This window comes from Schistocerca nitens, chromosome 8, assembly GCF_023898315.1.
Source record: "Schistocerca nitens isolate TAMUIC-IGC-003100 chromosome 8, iqSchNite1.1, whole genome shotgun sequence".
Taxonomy (NCBI): Eukaryota; Metazoa; Arthropoda; class Insecta; order Orthoptera; family Acrididae; genus Schistocerca; species Schistocerca nitens.
This window is the reverse complement of record NC_064621.1, coordinates 397,096,853-397,119,683: the sequence shown is the minus strand read 5'-3', so window position 1 is coordinate 397,119,683 and position 22,831 is coordinate 397,096,853. Positions and strand designations below refer to the sequence as shown.

Here is a 22,831-nt window from a genome sequence, read left to right as displayed (position 1 = left end):
TTATCACTGATATCCTTTTACTGTGAATCTTCCATTTATTTCCATGATCCCATTACTACTTTTTTTGATCCACAGGTTGAACAGTGATGGAGACGAGATTGCATTCCTGACTTATTAGCTTTTTCATCTGAGCACTTCTCTCTCAGTCTCAGATCCCTCTTGCACGCCATTGGTTCTTGCACATACTGTGTACTACATGACTTTCCCTAAAGTTTATGCATATTTTTCTGAGAATCTGGAATGTCTTTAATGATTTTATATTGTCAAACGCTTTTTCTAGATTGACACTTCTATGAAAGTGTCTTTATTTGTAAAAGTATCACTTCCATCTATTTTACTGCTTATCCATTGGATTCTGTGGGCCCATGCATGCCATATCTAACTGGCCATGGAAAGAGTCAGTACATAGTTTACAGAATACTGATCAGAACATTTATAAACTAACAAACCAATACAATACAAAAAATTGTAGGAGAGAATATAAATAAATAACACATTAGAGAAAAAAGTTTTCAACTACTGCGACGAGTTCCTGTACAGAACATGAGTCAGTCACAAGGAAACTTTTCAACTTGGATTTGAATACTTGGGGTCCCCCCCACCCCCTTTTTTTCAGTTCTGCTAGAACCCTACTGAAAAAGAACCTACTGAATAGTGCACATTTTACTGTAAAATGCTTATGAAAGAGTTATCCAAGTGCAAATCATATTTCTGTCTGTTCACTGAATGAATCTTGCATTTTCTTCTGAATGCGTCAATAATGTAAACACCAAATTACATGGCAGATATATGTACCACGATGGCCAAGTCAGAACTGAAGCAGCCAAAGGAAGAAAGTGCTAACCCTCCATTTCATTACAATTAGAATAATCACTTTACCCATGTATTTTCGAATACACCCATGAACCATGGACCTTGCCGTTGGTGGGGAGGCTTGCGTGCCTCAGCGATACAGATGGCCGTACCATAGGTGCAACCACAACGGAGGGGTATCTGTCGAGAGGCCAGACAAACATGTGGTTCCTGAAGAGCGGCAGCAGCCTTTTCAGTAGTTGCAGGGGCAAGAGTCTGGATGATTGACTGATCTGGCCTTGTAACATTAACCAAAACGGCCTTGCTGTGCTGGTACTGCGAACGGCTGAAAGCAAGGGGAAACTACAGCCGTAATTTTTCCCGAGGACATGCAGCTTTACTGTATGATTAAATGATGATGGCATCCTCTTGGGTAAAATATTCCGGAGGTAAAATAGTCCCCCCATTCGGATCTCCGGGCGGGGACTACTCAAGAGGACGTCGTTATCAGGAAAAAGAAAACTGGCGTTCTACGGATCGGAGCGTGGAATGTCAGATCCCTTAATTGGGCAGGCAGGTTAGAAAATTTAAAAAGGGAAATGGATAGGTTAAAGTTAGATACAGTGGGAATTTGTGAAGTTCGGTGGAAGGAGGAATAAGACTTTTGGTCAGGTGATTACAGGGTTATAAATACAAAATCAAATAGGGGTAATGCAGGAGTAGGTTTAATAATGAATAAAAAAATAGGAGTGCGGGTTAGCTACTACAAACAGCATAGTGAACGCATTATTGTGGCCAAGATAGACACAAAGCCCATGCCTACTACAGTAGTACAAGTTTATATGCCAACTAGCTCTGCAGATGATGAAGAAATTGATGAAATGTATGACGAGATAAAAGAAATTATTCAGGTAGTGAAGGGCGACGAAAATTTAATAGTCATGGGTGACTGGAATTCGTCAGTAGGAAAAGGGAGAGAAGGAAACATAGTAGGTGAATATGGATTGGGGGGAAGAAATGAAAGAGGAAGCCGCCTTGTAGAATTTTGCACAGAGCATAACTTAATCATAGCTAACACTTGGTTCAAGAATCATAAAAGAAGGTTGTATACCTGGAAGAATCCTGGAGATACTAAAAGGTATCAGATAGATTATATAATGGTAAGACAGAGATTTAGGAACAGGTTTTAAATTGTAAGACATTTCCAGGGGCAGATGTGGACTCTGACCACAATCTATTGGTTATGACCTGTAGATTAAAACTGAAGAAACTGCAAAAAGGTGGGAATTTAATGAGATGGGACCTGGATAAACTGAAAGAACCAGAGGTTGTACAGAGTTGCAGGGAGAGCATAAGGGAACAATTGACAGGAATGGGGGAAAGAACTACAGTAGAAGAAGAATGGGTAGCTCTGAGGGATGAAGTAGTGAAGGCAGCAGAGGATCAAGTAGGTAAAAAGACGAGGGCTAATAGAAATCCTTGGGTAACAGAAGATATATTGAATTTAATTGATGAAAGGAGAAATTATAAAAATGCAGTAAATGAAGCAGGCAAAAAGGAATACAAACGTCTCAAAAATGAAATCGACAGGAAGTGCAAAATGGCTAAGCAGGGATGGCTAGAGGACAAATGTAAGGATGTAGAGGCTTGTCTCACTAGGGGTAAGATAGATACTGCCTACAGGAAAATTAAAGAGACCTTTGGAGAAAAGAGAACCACTTGTATGAATATCAAGAGCTCAGATGGCAACCCAGTTCTAAGCAAAGAAGGGAAGGCAGAAAGGTGGAAGGAGTATATAGAGGGTTTATACAAGGGCGAAGTACTTGAGGACAATATTATGGAAATGGAAGAGGATGTAGATGAAGCCGAAATGGGAGATAAGATACTGCGTGAAGAGTTTGACAGAGCACTGAAAGACCTGAGCCGAAACAAGGCCCCGGGAGTAGACAACATTCCATTAGAACTACTGGTGGCCTTGGGAGAGCCAGTCCTGACAAAACTCTACCATCTGGTGAGCAAGATGTATGAGACAGGCGAAATACCCTCAGACTTCAAGAAGAATATAATAATTCCAATCCCAAATAAAGCAGGTGTTGACAGATGTGAAAATTACCGAACTATCAGTTTAATAAGTCACAGCTTCAAAATACTAACGCGAATTCTTTACAGACGAATGGAAAAACTGGTAGAAGCGGACCTCGGGGAAGAGCAGTTTGGATTCCGTAGAAATGTTGGAACACGTGAGGCAATGCTAACCTTACGACTTATCTTAGAAGAAAGATTAAGAAAAGGCAAACCTACGTTTCTATCATTTGTAGACTTAGAGAAAGCTTTTGACAATGTTGACTGGAATACTCTCTTTCAAATTCTGAAGGTGGCAGGGGTAAAATACAGGGAGCGAAAGGCTATTTACAATTTGTACAGAAACCAGATGGCAGTTATAAGAGTCGAGGGGCATGAAAAGGAAGCAGTGGTTTGGAAAGGAGTGAGACAGGGTTGTAGCCTCTCCCCGATGTTATTCAATCTGTATATTGAGCAAGCAGTAAAGGAAACAAAAGAAAAATTCGGAGTAGGCATTAAAATTCATGGAGAAGAAGTAAAAACTTTGAGGTTCGCCGATGACATTGTAATTCTGTCAGAGACAGCAAAGGACTTGGAAGAGCAGTTGAACGGAATGGGCAGTGTGTTGAAAGGAGGATATAAGATGAACATCAACAAAAGCAAAATGAGGATAATGGAATGTAGTCAAATTAAATCGGGTGATGCTGAGGGAATTAGATTAGGAAATGAGACACTTAAAGTAGTAAAGGAGTTTTGCTATTTAGGGAGTAAAATAACTGATGATGGTCGAAGTAGAGAGGATATAAAATGTAGACTGGCAATGGCAAGGAAATCGTTTCTGAAGAAGAGAAATTTGTTAACATCGAGTATAGATTTAAGTGTCAGGAAGTTGTTCCTGAAAGTATTTGTATGGAGTGTAGCCATGTATGGAAGTGAAACATGGACGATAACTAGTGTGGACAAGAAGAGAATAGAAGCTTTCGAAATGTGGTGCTACAGAAGAATTCTGAAGATAAGGTGGGTAGATCACGTAACTAATGAGGAGGTATTGAATAGGATTGGGGAGAAGAGAAGTTTGTGGCACAACTTGACTAGAAGAAGGAATCGGTTGGTAGGACATGTTTTGAGGCATCAAGTGATCACAAATTTAGCATTGGAGGGCAGCGTGGAGGGTAAAAATCGTAGAGGGAGACCAAGACATGAATACACTAAGCAGATTCAGAAGGATGTAGGTTGCAGTAGGTACTGGGAGATGATGAAGCTTGCACAGGATAGAGTAGCATGGAGAGCTGCATCAAACCAGTCTCAGGACTGAAGACCACAACAACAACAACAACAACAACAACAACAACAAACAACATACTAGTTACACAGTACTGCAATAAAGTTGTTTCTACTGAATTGTTTTTTCTTATTGTATTTATATCCTAGTCTTTAAATTCAGACAAATATATAATATGCAATACCTCAACAAACCCTCTATTGGGTTAGCTCTGAACAACGCTTACATGAAGTCACAGCACAGATCAGTTGAACCACCCTTTTCTGTCCTAAGAATATTTCTAGTGAGTGCACAGAATTGCTCAACATATAACACCATATGAGATAATCCAGTGGATATTATTCTTAAAGTGAAAATAGGAGCATTCAGTATCCACACAATATTTTGAATGTGATACTTTCAACTACACTCACGCCGAAGTATTTAAAATGGTCAACTTTACTGACTGTTTGAGATGCTTGAGACAATAAACTTTCGCTATTACAGAGTTCCATGTTAGAAATTGTATGCATTTGCATTTTGTTACTATTAAGCATTAACCTGTTATCAGAGAGTAACATGTTGAGCTCACCGACGACTGTTAGTTACATCATTTATACCTCATTCCATGTCTTTCACAATAATAATTAGGTCATCTGCACACATTAATGTTTTTGAGCAATCTGCCACATTTAGTGGCAAGTGATATATCAAGAAAAGCAACGAACACAGAACAGAGCCTTGTGGCACACCCACTTTATATGACCCGAGTCAGAGTAACATCTCTTCCGTTTGCTTACACTGTAACACAACCTTCTGCTTCGTTCTTTCCAGATGTGAAGTAAATAGTTATTCAGTTCTCTCCCTAATCCCATAATATTCAAATAATGCAAAAGTGTTGTATGATCCACACAATTAAATGCTTTTGTCAAATCAAAGAAAGTACTTATTGCCTTCAATTGATCATTTAGCCCTGATAGTGCTTCCCGCGCAAAATAATAAACTCCATTTTCTGAGGATACCCCCTTTCCTGACACTAAACTGTGAGTCTGACAGCAAATTATCTGTACGAGATATGCCCCTACTCCCTATACATTGCTTTCTCAAAAAATTTGAAAACATTGGTGGCATAAATAATGGTTGGTAATTGTACACACACACACACACACACACACACACACACACACACACACACACTCACTCTCTCTCTCTCTCTCTCTCTCTCTCTCTCTCTCTCTCTCACTCTCTATCTTTCTATGAAGTGGTTTCATTAATGAGTATCTGGGTCCGTCACGAAACTGACCACTCTTGACACACACTTTACACAGGTATCTGTGTACAGACCTGAAGTATGGTGGACTGATCTTCATACTCCTGCATGAAATTTCATCATATCCACAGGAGTCTCATCTGTCTCCATAGTTTAATGGTCAGCAAGTCTGGTTGCTTTGTGGATGGTCTGGGTTCGTTTTCAGATACCACCAGGGATTTCTCCTCAGTGGGGAGACTGGTATGGTACAATCAGCCTAGAGAGACCACTTGAGGAGCTATTTGAATGAGAAGTAGTGGCTCCAAGGACAAGAATGCTAAATAACAGCTAGGAGAGAAGTGTGCTGATCCCATGCCCTCTCATACCGCATTCAATGACACCACTGGCAGAGGGAGACAAAGCAGTCAGTCATTCCCAATTTGCTCATTAGGGCCACAGTGCAGAGCTTTGCTTTTTTTTTTTTTTTTTTTTTTCTTCTTCTTCTTCTTCCATGGAAATCGTTATTCTTTAATGATGTAATATCTGACTCAGTTTCATTTTTGCTTGCTTGTTGTAGCTGCATGTGATGCAGTTGTTTCCTAGCACCAGCTTACAAGCTCTGCATTTTTACCTGTACCAATAAAATTTTAACTTACTGACTACAGAAAAAATGTGATTATTAAATATTTTGCATAGCTCTATTGGATCACTAACAGTTTCATTCTCAAAGAGAGAATGTATAATATGTTTAGCACCCTCATTCTGCCTGATATTTCTTTCACAACTGACCATATCATTTTAATTTTGTTCTGCGAGGTATTTATTCTCTTGGTGTAATGCACTGTTTTAGCCAGTCTGATGATATTTCTCAGCATTTCATAGTATTGTCTGCAGTGAAATTCTGTAACTGGGCTCTGACTCCTACATGTTATTGTAACGCCATTAGTTTGCCAAATCTGGTACTTATTAGTGTGTACTACCACCTGAAATTTTTTAATGGAAAAGAACTATCTAAGAACATGGAAAAGTTATTTATACTTCAAGTCATCTGTTTTATAGATTTCTTGACAGGTTTACACTTCTACACCACATCTACAACCACACTTTTCAAACCTCTGAAGTGCATGGCAGAGGTACGTCCCATTGTACCAGTTATTGGGGTTTATTCCGATTTCATTAACATATGTAGCATGGGAAGAATTATGTTTAAATGCCTCTGAACATGCTGTAATTAATTTAATCTTGTCCTCACAATCCCTATGTGAGTGATACATAGGCAGTTGTAATATATTACTACAGTCGTCAATGAACGCCAGTTCCTGAAATTTTGTACATAGGCTTTCTGACTTTCTTCGGATAGTTTACGTCTTATCTTCAAGAGAGAGTGCAAGTTCAGTTTCTGCAACACTGACCCATGGGTCAAACACAACTGTGACAATTAGTGTTTCATTTCTCTGTATACGTTCAATATCCCAGGTTGGTCCTATTTGGTACAGATTCCACACACTTTGGCAATATTCTAGAATCCATCACACAATTGATTTGCAAACAATCTCCTCTGTAGACTGATAGCATTTTCCCAGTACTCAACAAATAAACTGAAGTCTATCACCCACTTTACCACGTGTGAACCTATGATATCATTGTATTTCATATCCTTACAAAGTGTTACACCAAGGTATTTGTAAGAGTTTGGCGATTCCAACCTTGAATCACTGACATTATAGACATAGGATACTATGTTTTTCTGTTTTGTGAAGTGTACAGTTTCACATTCCTGAACATTTAAAGCAAGTTGTCAATCTTTACACCACTTTGAAATCTAATCAAAATCTGTGAATATGGATCGACAGAAGTGTCCGATCACACGCGTCGCCTTTGACCCGTGACGTAAGAGTGTTGTCGTGTGTGACGTCATGACGGCGCAGTTTGGTTTGTGAGTGTGGCGTGTTTGTAGAAGTCGTCGTGTTGTGGTTTATTGTGCTCTCTGGTGGTATGTTCAGGGTTTTCGTTTGTGTGGTGTAATGTGCTCAGTTTGCTTTTGCTCATTATCCAGAATTGTTCGAGTGTCGGCTGTGTTTGTAGAGGAATTCGTTTCAGTGAGTTAACGATTTTGTGTGAAGGTTAATTTAGTGTTGTTCACTGTACATCGTGTGGTAATTTTAGTAAAATTAATTGGTTGTTGTTTTCGTTCAGGAATGGATATGACGGATAAAATTAACAGTGCGCAGGTCAAGGGAAGTGTTCGATCCCAATGTGTGACTCTGTATGTTGATATAGGTATCGGAAATGTTTTTGAGCTATATAGGCCAAGGGAAGTGTTTGATCCTAATTTATGGGATCGGTAGCTGCTGTTGAGCTATATAGGTCAAGGGAAGTGTCCGATTCCAGATATTGTGTTTAGTGGTATTTGGGGAGTTTTGTGATGTCGGGTTTTTTCATCGTTTTGTGTGGTTTTGTATGGGGGTGGGTGTCTAAATTTGATTATATTTAGTTTGCCCCCACCCAAAAACACCCCATTTCCCGTGCTTGTCCCATTAGTGTCATTACGCTTTTTGTGGAAAGTGTGTGTTTGTTTTTCGATGTATTTTCGTCCACATAATGTGTATGTACCGACTTTATATGCGCAATATTGGAATCGTGGTTTATGGTCGTTTCCGCCATATTTGTGATGTCATGGGTCAAAGCAGACGGGCGGGATCGGACGCTTCCGTATTTCCGTGAATATTTACAGCTTCTTTCAGACAATACTTCAGACAGTACTTCGTTATAGATAATGGCAAAAAGTACGAGGTTACCGTTAATATTGTCTGCAAGGTAATTAGTATACAATCTGAACAGCAAGGATCCTAACACACTTCCCTGTGGCGCACCTGAAGTTACTTCTACATCTGACGTGGCTCTCCATCCACAATAACCTGCTGCATTTTCCCTACCAAAAAACCTCAATCCAGTCACAAATTTTTCTTGATACACCATACAACTGAATTTTTGACAATAAGCATAGATGTGGTGTAAAGTCAAATGCTTTTCTGAAATCAATAAATACTTCATGTACCTACCTTGATCACAGGCTTTCATTATTTTGTGGGAGAAAAGTGTGAGTTGGGTTTTGCATGATCAGTGTTTTCGTAATCCATACTGGTTGGCAGAGTTTAATGGCCTGTCAACATCAAAGTCATTAGAGACAGAGAACAAGCTCCGATTGTTTCATGCATGGGGAAGGAAATCGGCTGTATCCTTTCAAAGGAACCATCCCGGCATTTACTTGGTGTGATTTCAGTAAATCTTGGAAAACCCAAATCAATATGGCGAGACATGGGTTGAACTGCCATCCTCCAAAATGCAAGTCCAGTGTGCTACCCACTGCACCACCTCATTCAGTGATTGGCATGGAGGGGGTCATTTGTTCAAGATACCTCATTATGTTTTACCTCATAATATGTGCTAAGATTCTGCAACACATCTACGTCACAGATACTGGGTGTTAGTTTTGTGGCTCACTTCTGATACATTTCTTGTAAACGGGTGTGACCTGTGCTTTCTTGCAACTACTGGACACAGTTTTTTGTTCAAGGAATCTATGAAAGATTATAGTTAGAAGAAGAGTAACTCAACTTCAAAATTCAGTATTCAATCTGTTAGGGATTACTTCGAGCCCTGGAGCTTTGTTTCTCTCAACACTACTGACACTAACACTTATTTCACTCACCTTTTCACAAGTACAAGGTTCAGGTTTATCTTTAAATGTCTGCATTGTTAGTGGAATTTCTATCTCTGAATCTTTTGTTCATTACTTTGGGATATGAGTCAGCATTGATTTCTTTCACTATTAGTACCTGTGCATCACAATGATAGGCCAATACTAATTTTTCTCTCACTGCACTATTCCCTTCCTCCTAGAGGGAAAGTATACAGTCTTTATCCAGTTCTAAGTCAAAAGTAGTCCAGATAGAAAGTTTATACTGAAAACTGAAATCCCAAACAAAATCAATTTCATGTTTTCCTTTTTTAAAAAAGGGCCAAGCCCAACGCAATGTCAAAGACAGGAAAGGGAAACTCTTAAGTTGAAACTTGGGAATATGTAGAAGCTTATAATGAAAGGTTTTTTCCTTAGCAAGTGCAACATCAGAACTACCTCTCTGTTGCTTCCACCAATCCTAAAGCCAATCAGATCATCAATTTTACTTTCTATTCTTCTGTAGACCTATATTAATCTTGTTGGCAACTCGAATGAATGAGCAATTAATCTCATTGCACAATAATTCCCACATTTATCTGCCTTTGTTATCTTGGGGACTGTTAGAAGTACAATCTTGCAAAGGTCAGATGATTTGTCTCCAGTTTACTAGATTCTACACACTCAATGAACAATTCCTCAGTTGCTACATCTACAATGAATTTAGAAATTTTGAAAGAATGTTGTCTATCCTTTCTGGTTCATTTGATCACTAGTCCTCTAAAGTCCTGTTGAACTCTGGCTATACTACTGGATCCCAGATGTCTTCCAAATTGACATCTATTTCTTCTATCATGTAAGCAGACAGTTCCTCACCCCAGGCGAGGCCCCAATGTACTCTTTCTTCCTGTCCGCTCCCATCTCTGCATCCAACACTTCGATTCTTTTTGCACTCATAATGCTGACACTTTTGTTTTTAATTTCACTCAAAGTTAGTTTGATTTTTCTATGTGGATGTTAGGTGCAGTACCCAGAACCGAATTTCTTAATATTGTGGCGGCAACTTACTAAATCTTTCACCAGTAGAGTGACATATTACTTTCCACTAAGGAAACTGTTTTTTCAAGCCTTAATGTATCTGTTAAAGGGTACTTTATACTTCATTACAGAAAGCTTATTAAAAACGTTGTTATTACAGACTGAAAAAAAAAATCAGCTCCTTACATGAGACACATACTAAATTCACGATTAAGTTCGATAAACTTTTGCTGAATCACGCTGTATGGTTCACTGCAGTGACTTGGGCCTACTTGTCACTGTCCTCAAATAACTGATATGTCATTTCGTTCAGTACCGGTAAATTACTACGTTGCGAAAGGTAAATTATTAGCTCGTCTGAGAAGTGGTATTGCGATAAAAAAGAAAAATCAGCAAGTCTTTCTTTCGGTTTAAACTCAATGTAAAGTCTCGATGCAGCGGAATCTCAGTTAACAACACTGCAGGTGCTAAAGCAGACTAGCTGCCAAAACAAGCGTTTATAGTACCAATATAACTTACTTTATTTACCCGCTATTAATGCGTGCGGTGTTTGTAACGCGAGGTACACCTCACAAGCACGTCTCCCAAACAAAACACATATATTTGTCTCGTCACGCAATATGAACCCGTATAATAACTGCATAGCTCTGAAAAAAATACGATGCCTGCAATACCAACATGTTGTGGGAAACTTGTAGCTCATTCTTCCTCCTTTTTGCACAGCAGTTTTAATCTCTAGTTGCAGACAACACCAGTAAAAATGTTTATGTATAGTAATGGATCAGCTTACGGGTGTTATGAGTTATAAAGAAATGAAAGACTGAAAATTAGGAAAATGGTCACTTGGAAAATTTCTCTTTCGTGAAATGCCGAAACTGCAGTTAGAGTACTATCTGAGTTAACCTATTAAATGAATAACGCGCTTTCGTATTTGTAAACAGTGAGGTTGGTGGCAAATGATGGCTGTGGTGTGCGCGTTGCGAGAGAAAGTCGTTCATTTGATAAAGTTAAGACAACAGTGCGTTGCAGCAATTCTTAATAGTGTTAAACATAATTTCAGTGTTAGTGCAAATGAAGCTGAGTATACAGAAAGACCAAAATATCCACCTATTTTAGACCTATCAAGGCGAGCCATTAGGGAACGTAGGGAAAGAGAGTGGCACGAAAAGATCAGGTCTTTGGAAACCGTGGAAGAAAAGCTCTTCGCGTTAAACTTGCCACGATATTATGGGTGGAGGTCATTACTGTTAACAGAGGGTCATTTACTGTACGATACGTTCAAATTTTTCCGATATATTACGAGAACACAATTTTCTTCTGTAGAAGAACTGCCGTTTAGTTTTGAAAATAATGGCACTTTATCAGATGATTTGTTCAACAAAATTAAGAATGATATCCAGGACGCACTGTTATTCGAGTACAAGTGCAGAAGGTAGTAACTTAATAGTGTTGGATTTCTTGTATTGTATTCAATGTTCTTATTAGAAAGATGTAGAGAAACTCTTATAATGGAATTTTTCACTCTGCAGCGGAGTATACTCTGATTTGAAACTTCCTGGCAAATTAAAATTGTGTGCCAGACCAAGCCTCAAACTCGGCACCTTTGCCTTTTGCTATCGAGTGCTCTAGAGACTGAGCTACCCAAGCACGACCCGTCCGCACAGGTTTACTTCTGCCAGTACCTTGTCAGCTACCTTGCAAACTTCACAGAAGCTCGCCTGCGAAACTGCAAGACTAGCACTCCTGGAAGAAAGGATATTGTGGAGACGTGGCTTAGACACAGCTTGGCAGATGTTTCCAGACCAAAATTTTTCACTTTCCAGTGGAGTGTGCACTGACGTAAAACTACCACTAGTGCTAGACTTGAAAGTTTTGCAGGAGACGAGGTACTGGCAGAAGTAAATCTATGATAACAGGTCATGGGCCATGTTTGGATAGCTCAGTCAATAGAGCACTTGCCTGTGAAAAGCAAAGGTCCCGAATTTGAGTCTCTGACAGGTGCACAGTTTTACTCTGCCAGGAAGTTTAAACTCTTACAGTATTCTTCATCTACAGCAAATGTTAAACATTGTGCTAAATCTATTTGATAGAAGTGTGCAATATGAATATTGTGTACAGTTGATAATCAAACATCTTGCAAAGGCCTCTTCAAGAATGTTTGTATGCCAGTTGTAAGTAGCAGCTTTATACATTCATAGATCACTTTTACAAGCATATTGGACATGTCATAGTATTCCAATTTAAGAGTAACAAAAATACCCAATTAGTATAACAGCCATTTGCATAAATACTGGAGCATTTGCTTGAAATAATTTAGGCAGATGTTGGGAACCTAAATCAGCATGGCAGGATGTCCGCTAGTGGACATTGGATACAAAATTGTAAATCTCCAAATATTAAAAAAACGTTAAGACTACTTGATTAGCCACTTCCAGGCTGTAGCATAGCCCAGTGTTTGCATTCACACCATTAGTTAACACACTTTGCCATATATAATGCACCTTTTGTCACCAAAACTAAAGCTTCAAGGCAAATTCAGAGATCATAGATTAGGTGGTGGAAAAGTCTTCGCTAAGTGTTTGATGCATATTACATTCATCTGTTATACATAATCATTGGTCTTTGTTTGAAGTAACCTATTCGATAACAATAGAAGCCAAGTGATATAAGAGAATGAGCTGTGATTTTTTTTTCCTCCTTTGCTGTACATATATAAAAAATAATATTGGAAATAAGTCCCAGTATTGTCAGTGTAAGTAGATTAGCACTAGTTGGAAATTGTTACTGTTTACTGTTCAGAAGTAGTCTGCAGTTACGGGTTCCACTTATTAAGATACAAGGGTTATCACAAAAGTAAAACTTCCCATTTATTTTCGTTGAAATTACAACAGAGATCGAAAGCAAAATAACACTAATAGACCAAGGTTTCAACTACAATATCTCAGTTTTCCTCTACTAATTGTGACTGTTGTTAACGTACTCATACTGTTAATAATGAAATTACTACTCAGGAGGACGTCGTTATCAGGAGAAAGAAAACTGGCATTCTACGGATCGGAGTGTGGAATGTCAGATCCCTTAATGGGGCAGGTAGGTTAGAAAATTTAAAAAGGGAAATGGATAGGTTGAAGTTAGATATAGTGGGAATTAGTGAAGTTAGGTGGCAGGAGGAACAAGACTTTTGGTCAGGTGAATACAGGGTTATAAATACAAAATCAAATAGGGGTAATGTAGGAGTAGGTTTAATAATTAATTAAAAAATAGGAGTTCGGGTAAGCTACTACCAACAGCATAGTGAATGCGTTATTGTAGCCAAGATAGACACAAAGCCCACACATACAGTAGTCATGGGGGGGGGGGGACTGGGATTCAATAGTAGGAAAAGTAGTTGCTGAATATGGAAAGGGGGTAAGGAATGAAAGAAGAAGCTGCGTGGTAGAATTTTGCACAGAGCATAACTTGATTATAGCTAACACTTGGTTTAAGAGTCATGGAAGGTTTCAAGTAGATTATGTAATGGTAAGACAGATTTAGGAACCAGGTTTTAAATTGTGAGACATTTCCAGGGGCAGATGTGGACTATGACTACAATCTATTGGTTATGAACTGTATATTAATACTGAAGAAACTGCAAAAAGCTGGGAATTTAAGGAGATGGAACGTGGATAAATTGAAAGAATCAGGTACTGTAGAGAGTTTCAGAGAGAGCATTAGGGAACGATTGACAAGAAGGGGGCAAAGAAATACAGTAGATGAAGAACGGGTAGCTTTGAGAGATGAAATAGTAAAGGCAACAAAGGATCAAGTAGGTAAAAAGATGATGATGAATAGAAATCCTTGGGTAGCTGAAGAGGTTTTAAATATAATTGCTTAAAGGAGTAAACATAAAAATGCAGAAAATGAAGCAGGCAAAAAGGAATACAAACGTGTCAAAAATGAGATTGCCAGGAAGTGCAAGATGGCTAAGTAGGGATGACTAGAGGACAAATTAAGTACGTAGAGGCATATATCACTCGAGGTAAAATAGATACTGCCTACAGGAAAATTAAAGAGACCTTTGGAGAAAAGGGAATCTCTTGTATGAGTATCAAGAGCTTAGATGGAAAGCCAGTTCTAAGCAAAGCAGGGTAGCGAGAAAGGTTGAAGGAGTATATAGAGGGTCTATACAAGGATGATGAACTTCTGGGTAATAGTATGGAAATGGAAGAGGACGTAGGTAAAGATGAAGTGGGAGATATGATATTGTGTGAAGAGCACTGACAGATCTATGTCAAAACAAGGCCCCGGGAGTAGACAACATTCCATTAGAGCTACTGATAGCCTTGGGAGAGCCAGCCCTGGTACTCTACTATCTGGTAAGTGAGACAGGTGAGAGACCCCCAGACTTCAAGAAGAATATAATAATTCCAATCCCAAAGAAAGCAGGTGCTGACAGGTGTGAAAATTACCAAACTATCAGTTTAATAAGCCACGGCTCCAAAATACTGACATGAATTCTTTACAGACGAATGGAACAACTAGTGAGAGTTTGGATTCCATAGAAATGTTGGAATATGTGAGTCAATACTGACCCTACAACTTATCTTAGAAGATAGATTAAGAAAAGACAAACCTAAGTTTTTAGCATTTGTAGACTTACAGAAAGCTTTTGACCATGTTGACTGGAATATTGTCTTTCAAATTCTGAAGGTGGCAGAGGTCAAATACAGGGAGCGAAAGGCTGTTTACAGTTTTTACAGAAACCAGATGTCAGTTATAAGAGTTGAGGGGCACGAAAGGTAATTGGTGGTTGAAAACTGAGTGATAGAGGGTTGTAGCCTCTCTCTCATGTTATTCAATCTGTATATTGAGCACCAGTAAAGGAAACAAAAGAAAAATTTGGAGCAGGAAATAAAAATCATGGAGAAGAAATAAAAACTTTTGAGGTTTGCCGACATTGTAATTCTGTCAGAGACAGCAAAGGATGTGGGAGAGCAGTTGAACGGAATGGACAGTGTCTTGAAAGGAGGATATAAGATGAACATCAACAAAAGCAAAATGAGGATAATGCAATGTAGTCATCAGGTGATGCTGAGGGAGTTAGATTAGGAAATGAGACACTTAAAGTAGTAAAGGAATTTTGGTATTTGGGGAGCAAAATAACTGATGATGGTCAAAGTAGAGAGGATATAAAATGGAGACTGGCAATGACAAGAAAACCATTTCTGAAGAAGAGTAATTTGTTACATCAAGTACAGATTTAACTGTCAGGAAGCCTTTTCTCAGAGTATTTGTATGGAGTGTAGCCATGTATGGAAATGAAACATGGACGATAAATAGTTTGGACAAGAAGAGAATAGAAGCTTTTGAAATGTGGTGCCACAGAAAAATGTTGAAGATTAGATGGGTAGATCGCATAACTAATGAGGAGGTACTGAAAACAATTGGGGAGAAGTGAAATTTGTGCCACAACTTGTCTAGAAGAAGGGATCAGTTGGTAGAACATGTTCTGAGGCATCAAGGGATCATCAATTTAGTATTGGAGGGAAGCACAAAGGGTAAAAATCATAGAGGGAGACCAAGGCTTGAATACACTAAACAGATTCAGAAGGATGTAGGTTGCAGTAGTTACTCGGAGATGAAGAAGCTTGCACAGGATAGAGTAGCATGGAGAGCTGCAAAAACCAGTCTCTGGACTGAAGACCACAACAAGGAACAACAACAAAAACAGTAGAAGAAGAGCACCTACTATGAAAAAAGTCTCTGCCTCTCCTCTTACACTACTCAGCTTCTGTTTTCATTTAGTAATTTATACGAAACATTTATGGGCTGTACCGAAAGATCCTATTTCATACCACAAGCTTTGACCATTAATGTCATCAAGAGGGCAGACACCCCAATTTCAAACATATATAATATGGAGACCATAACATCACTAAGCATACCTGCAAATAAAAATAAAAATTATGAAAAATAGTTAACTCTAACCATAAAATGAAACTAACTGGATAACCAGAGTAAGTAGAGGCTTAGTGCAGGGACAAATTAAGTATACTACGATACTCGTCACAACACTATTTCAAAAAAGATTGTTGTTGTTTTGGTCTTCAGTCCTGAGACTGGTTTGATGCAGCTCTCCATGCTACTCTATCCTGGCAAGCTTCTTCATCTTCCAGTACCTACTGCAACCTACATCCTCCTGAATCTGCTTAGTGTATTCATCTCTTGGTCTCCCTCTATGATTTTTACCCTCCACGCTGCCCTCCAATGCTAAATTTGTGATCCCTTGATGCCTCAAAACATGTCCTACCAACCGATCCCTTCTTCTAGTCAAGTTGTGCCACAAACTTCTCTTCTCCCCAATCCTATTCAATACCTCCTCATTAGTTACGTGATCTACCCACCTTATCTTCAGCATTCTTCTGTAGCACCACATTTCGAAAGCTTCTATTCTCTTCTTGTCCAAACTGGTTATCGTCCATGTTTCACTTCCATACATGACTACACTCCATACAAATACTTTCAGGAACAACTTCCTGACACTTAAATCTATACTCGATGTTAACAAATTTCTCTTCTTCAGAAACGATTTCCTTGCAATTGCCAGTCTACATTTTATATCCTCTCTACTTCGACCATCATCAGTTATTTTACTCCCTAAATAGCAAAACTCCTTTACTACTTTAAGTGTCTCATTTCCTAATCTAATCCCCTCAGCATCACCCGACTTAATTTGACTACATTCCATTAACCTCGTTTTGCTTTTGTTGATGTTCATCTTATATCCTCCTTTCAAGACACTGTCCATTCCGTTCAACTGCTCTTCCAAGTCCTTTGCTGTCTCTGACAGAATTACAATGTCATCGGCGAACCTCAAAGTTTTTACTTCTTCTCCATGAATTTTAATACCTACTCCGAATTTTTCTTTTGTTTCCTTTACTGCTTGCTCAATATACAGATTGAATAACATCGGGGAGAGGCTACAACCCTGTCTCACTCCTTTCGCAACCACTGCTTCCCTTTCATGTCCCTCGACTCTTATAACTGCCATCTGGTTTCTGTACAAATTGTAAATAGCCTTTCGCTCCCTGTATTTTACCCCTGCCACCTTCAGAATTTGAAAGAGAGTATTCCAGTTAACGTTGTCAAAAGCTTTCTCTAGGTCTACAAATGTTAGAAACGTAGGTTTGCCTTTTCTTAATCTTTCTTCTAAGATAAGACGTAAGGTTAGTATTGCCTCACGTGTTCCAACATTTCTACGGAATCCAAACTGATCTTCCCCGAGGTCCGCTTCTACCAGTTTTTCCATTCGTCTGTAAAGAATTCGCGTTAGTATTTTGCAGCTGTGACTTATTAAACTGATAGTTCGGTAATTTTCACATCTGTCAACACCTGCTTTATTTGGGATTGGAATTATTATATTCTTCTTGAAGTCTGAGGGTATTTCGCCTGTCTCATACATCTTGTTCACCAGATGGTAGAGTTTTGTCATGACTGGTTCTCCCAAGGCCATCAGTAGTTCTAATGGAATGTTGTCTACTCCCGGGGCCTTGTTTCGACTCAGGTCTTTCAGTGCTCTGTCAAACTCTTCACGCAGTATCTTATCTCCCATTTCATCTTCATCTACATCCTCTTCCATTTCCATAATATTGTCCTCAAGTACATCGCCCTTGTATAAACCCTCTATATACTCCTTCCACCTTTCTGCCTTCCCTTCTTTGCTTAGAACTGGGTTGCCATCTGAGCTCTTGATATTCATACACGTGGTTCTCTTCTCTCCAAAGGTCTCTTTAATTTTCCTGTAGGCAGTATCTATCTTACCCCTAGTGAGACAAGCCTCTACATCCTTACATTTGTCCTCTAGCCATCCCTGCTTAGCCATTTTGCACATCCTGTCGATCTCATTTTTGAGACGTTTGTATTCCTTTTTGCCTGCTTCATTTACTGCATTTTTATAATTTCTCCTTTCATCAATTAAATTCAATATATCTTCTGTTACCCAAGGATTTCTATTAGCCCTCGTCTTTTTACCTACTTGATCGTCTGCTGCCTTCACTACTTCATCCCTCAGAGCTACCCATTCTTCTTCTACTGTATTTCTTTCCCCCATTCCTGTCAATTGTTCCCTTATGCTCTTCCTGAAACTCTCTACAACCTCTGGTTTTTTCAGTTTATCCAGGTCCCATCTCCTTAAATTCCCACCTTTTTGCAGTTTCTTCAGTTTCAATCTGCAGATCATAACCAATAGATTGTGGTCAGAATCCACATCTGCCCCTGGAAATGTCTTACAATTTAAAACCTGGTTCCTAAATCTCTGTCTTACCATTATATAGTCTATCTGATACCTTTTAGTATCTCCAGGATTCTTCCAGGTATACAACCTTCTTTTATGATTCTTGAACCAAGTGTTAGCTATGATTAAGTTATGCTCTGTGCAAAATTCTACAAGGCGGCTTCCTCTTTCATTTCTTCCCCCCAATCAAAAAAGATATTAGCCATAAAACCAAGCACAAAACATGCTCAACATTCCACACAATGGTACGAAGAAGAAAATCAAAGGAATCGTAAATTTTGCTTTATCTTCAAATGAAGGCCTCGAGACCAAGAAATCCACACACAACTTGAAAGCCGAGAACTGCAAATTTCACTTTACCAACTAAAATCCGCAGAAACAACTATAAACCTAAACAGACATACTGAACCATTCATTAGAAAAGAGCTTTGAATAACTTCTCACCTCCCCCTCGTCCCCAAAACTATCCCCATATACAACAACAACCGCCTCCCCCCCCCCCCCCCTCCAACTATTCAACTGGCAATTCCAGGCCTATACATTTTCCTACTGTCTAGAAAATAACAAAATACACAGTAATTAGCCGGGTCACTCTTCTGCCAGCAGTACTCATCTAAATGAGACTCCAAGGTGGAACAGTACCTCTTCCTCCTCCTTATAATGAATTTAACAGCTCCGTCAATAGCCCTCTATTGTATCCGTACACCCCTCCAGTTCCATAATCTTTAAACTGAATACTGTGATTTGCAACTAAATATTCATACCTACATTTCCCTAAAGAAACTACAACCACATTCTCCTGAATGTAATCATAATCAGACCCACTGATACCCATTTAGTTCTGTTCTCAACCATCTAGAAAACATCTGAAAACCCATCCCCTGACAGGACAGCCCCCCATAGCCACAAACCTACATGAGAACCGCTTGTCATAATCTTCCTTTCACCAAACTGAGATTTTTCTGTTTCCACTACAACCCCTGCTGCTAACTTCGCCTTCTACTTAATGAATTCAGAACATACTTCTCATAAAAAGGAACACCAGTCTACGACACAATGTCGTTCGGTCAAGACTTATGCACACAGAAATCAATGGAAGACCAATAAAAAATAAATAAATAATAAGTGACCAAAACAATCTGTCAGATGGCCATTACAGAATTCTCAAACCAGATACCTCTGTGTACTGATTGCCACATGTTATCATGATGTCAGCAATGCATGTAAAAATTGCTGTTCTGAGAAGCAGGACTTTGCTTAACTTTATATGTTGGCAATATACATGGCACCAAATGTATTTCGTAATGCTGTGGAACTGCTATCTCCCATTCCATGTGTCTCTAGTCATCTACCACCTCCCACATTCCCATTGTCTGGCCACATAGGAGCACTCTCCTCCTGACAGAGTGCGACCCAGACCAAAGCAAATGAATCACATTCTCTGCCAGGGTTTCGACTACCTCTCATCACGACCTGTAATGAGGAATATCCCACACACTCTCCTTCACACTCCTCTCACCGTGGTATTCCACTGCCCACCAAACCTGTGCACTACCCTCGCTCATCCCTACTCCACTTATGCTCCCAACTCCTTACGTCATGGCACATATCCCTGCAATAGTCCTAGATGCGAGACCCGTCCCCTTCATTCTCCCACTTCCACATACTCCATTCTGGCCACAGGCATCACCTACCCCATCAAAGGCAGGGCTACCTGTGAAAGCAGTCATGTAATATACAAACTAAGACGCAACCACTGTGTTGCATACTATGTGGGCAAGACAGCCAGCAAGCTGTTGGTCCACATGAATGACCACCAACAAACTGTGGCTGAAAGAGAGAGCTGGACCAACCAGTTGCTAAACATGCTGTCCAACATAATGTGCTTCACATCGGTGACTGCTTCACAGCCTGTGCCATCTGGTCCCTACACACCAATACTCTTTTATGAATTGCACAGGTGGGAACTCTCCCTGCAATATATACTACACTCCCATAATCCTCCCACCCCTCTGGCCTCAACCTTCACTAGTCCCTGTCCTTCACCCACCTATTCCCTTCCCTACCCAGACTCCAGCACTACACAGCCTTCTATTCCACCAATGCACCCACTAGTCTTTTTCTCCTCCTCTAGTTCTCTCCTTTCTGCTCCCACCTCTCACCGCCCCCCCCCCCCTCTCGAACCTACTGACTTACCCTGCTATCCCACCCCTTTCCTGCCTCAGCTACCTCCTTATACCCACCACCCATGGATTGCTTCTCCCATCAGGCACAGTTGCTCGCATTCAGGCCTCAGTAGCCAGAGATTGTGGTTTGTTGTGAGCGAGTTGTGCTTGCCTGACTGTGTATGTTCTTTCTATTTTAAAAGGCCTTTTGGCTGAAAGCTCAAAAATGTATAGCCATCTTCTTGTTTTGCTTATCTACGACTAAGCATATCCTCTATATGGCGAGTTGTAATCTATCCTTTTCATAATACTGTCAGTATTCCATCCTGGATTTTCCATTATTTGAAAATACATTATTCTGTTTGACAAACTGCCTGTTGGCTTCTGTCTCGGGTTCTTCAGCTCACATTTGTTTGATGATGTTCCTGACATTTCGCCAACATGAGTGAGTGGCTGGCATTGTCAAAGCTTCATCCTCCATTGCTGGTGGTGGAGTGGAGTCGGGTGCATGGCCACAGATTATATGTACCTTGCGCACCAACGTCCAAAAGGCTGGTCATTTCTGGTGCCGTTCTTTTCTTGCTATCTGCAACTGTCGTTCGCTGCAGCACGGGAGTTCAGGAACCATTCGTTTTGAGGCTATCTTCTTTCTTGTTGAAGCTATTCTCATGTTTGTGTATTTCTATAGCATCTCTGAACAAGTGGGTGTCATAGATCTTCTCTTCAGCCAGAAAGTCCACATCGTTGAATTTTACTGTGTGGGCAGCCTCACACAGCTTGTGCTCTGCCATGGCCAATTTCTTCAACTGCCCCAGCTTGCAATGTTGCTTATGTTCTGTGATTCTGTGTTGATTGATCATCCAGTCATCCCAACAAAAACTTTTTCGCAAGTGCGTGTTATGCAGTACATTCCCGACATCGCAAGTGGGTTCCTTTCCTGCTTTGCTGATTTGAGGTACACTTTGCTCTTCTTCATCAGTTTATAAATATTCTTTATGCTGTGTCTGCACAATTCATGGTGATTCTGTCTGTCACTCTGGGAACCTATGGCAGAAAGGCCATACCCAACATTTCTTTTTCCAATGTGTCACCTCGCCAAGTCGTTGACTCTGTTACACTTCTTATGTAACTGGTGGAATACCCATTGTTCCTCAGAATGCTTTCCAGATGTTGCATCTTGCGTCTGAGATGCTGTAGCTTACATATTAGTCTTGCTTGTGTTACGAGCACATTAATCATGTTTCTTATTTTGACTCCGGCAGTGATTCGACACTTTGTGCAGATATCAGTCCGTGTTTATTAGTTTTCGAAATGCACTGTGTCCCACGTTTTCACCATCCTTTGTGACCAGCACGACTAGAAAGGGTAATTCTTTGTCCTTTTCTACCTCCCTGGTAAATTTTATGTTGGCATGGAGGCTGCTCAAGTGTCTTAACCAGTCACCGAGCTGTTGCTCACCATGACTTCACACAGCGAGGGGCATAATCTGTATCACTTCAGGTAGGGGGGTTACCTTCATAGTCTCAGATGTTATTGAATTTAGCATATGTTAAAATTCGGGAATAAGTAAGAAACGCACATTTTTTTGTTTTCTCCAAAAAAATTTCTGCCTCACGATATGGGCCTCCAAAGATGACACTGCAAACATAATTTTGAAGATGCGAATTTGGGAAATTTTAAAAAAATGCTATATCTCTGTAACAGTTCTAGATATTTTGTTAGAGTTTTTTCTATCTGAAAGAGAATTGTTTTATGATAACAAAGGTATCCTCCATTTGGACATATCTGTCAAAGTTCTTTACTGTCGCCTTTTGATTTTTTTAATATAATTTACAGAAAAAAATTTTTTTTACAAGAATGCCAATGTAGAAAAGTTAATTTTTTTTCTGTTGATTAGTACCATGTAGTACTATATTCTCTGTAAAGGAGAGCTCGCACTTTTAAATTGGACAGGTTTCATTTTAAAACAACATTTTTTTTTAAGGTTCAATTGTAATGTATGTCTTCACTGAAATTGTTTTGTACTAATTTCTTTGTTAATATGTTCATTTGTATTGTCATTGTTGCAGTTATTTCTTATCACTTTCTTTGTTGCAGTTATTTCTTTTCACTTTCATTGTTGCAGCTATTTCTTACACTTTTTGTAGTTTCTTGTCAGTTTCTTTGTCATGGTTGTTCATTGCAGGTTTCTGTATTGTAGTTGTTCAGAGCTAATTTGTTTACTGAGGAAGCTTCTAAGAAATCTGAGTTCTGTGTTTTCGTGAGGAATTTGTCAGTTGACACACTTGCATTGTATTTTGAGAAAAGGACTGTT

The 22,831-nt window shown here is 39.5% G+C and overlaps 2 protein-coding genes across 5 annotated transcripts in view; one reads left to right on the top strand and one right to left on the bottom strand.

Moving 5' to 3' along the window:
• The window catches only part of LOC126198882 (very-long-chain (3R)-3-hydroxyacyl-CoA dehydratase), a 184,152-nt gene extending 173,396 nt beyond the window's left edge, over window positions 1-10,756 (bottom strand). The window contains exon 1 of one of the 4 annotated variants that reach the window (XM_049935490.1): window positions 10,600-10,756. The gene's annotated coding sequence lies outside the window, so the exon portion shown is untranslated. Of the gene's footprint in view, window positions 1-10,266; window positions 10,286-10,599 lie in introns of those variants that run through there. The other 3 variants (XM_049935487.1, XM_049935488.1, XM_049935489.1) reach the window with 3 other exon arrangements.
• A 243-nt stretch (window positions 10,757-10,999) lies between these two features.
• Window positions 11,000-22,831, top strand: part of LOC126199042 (28S ribosomal protein S30, mitochondrial) — an 82,760-nt gene continuing 70,928 nt past the window's right edge. The window contains exon 1 of the mRNA XM_049935747.1: window positions 11,000-11,512. Coding sequence (XP_049791704.1) covers window positions 11,037-11,512 — 476 coding nt within the window. The 5' untranslated portion in view covers window positions 11,000-11,036. The remainder of the gene's footprint in view (window positions 11,513-22,831) is intronic.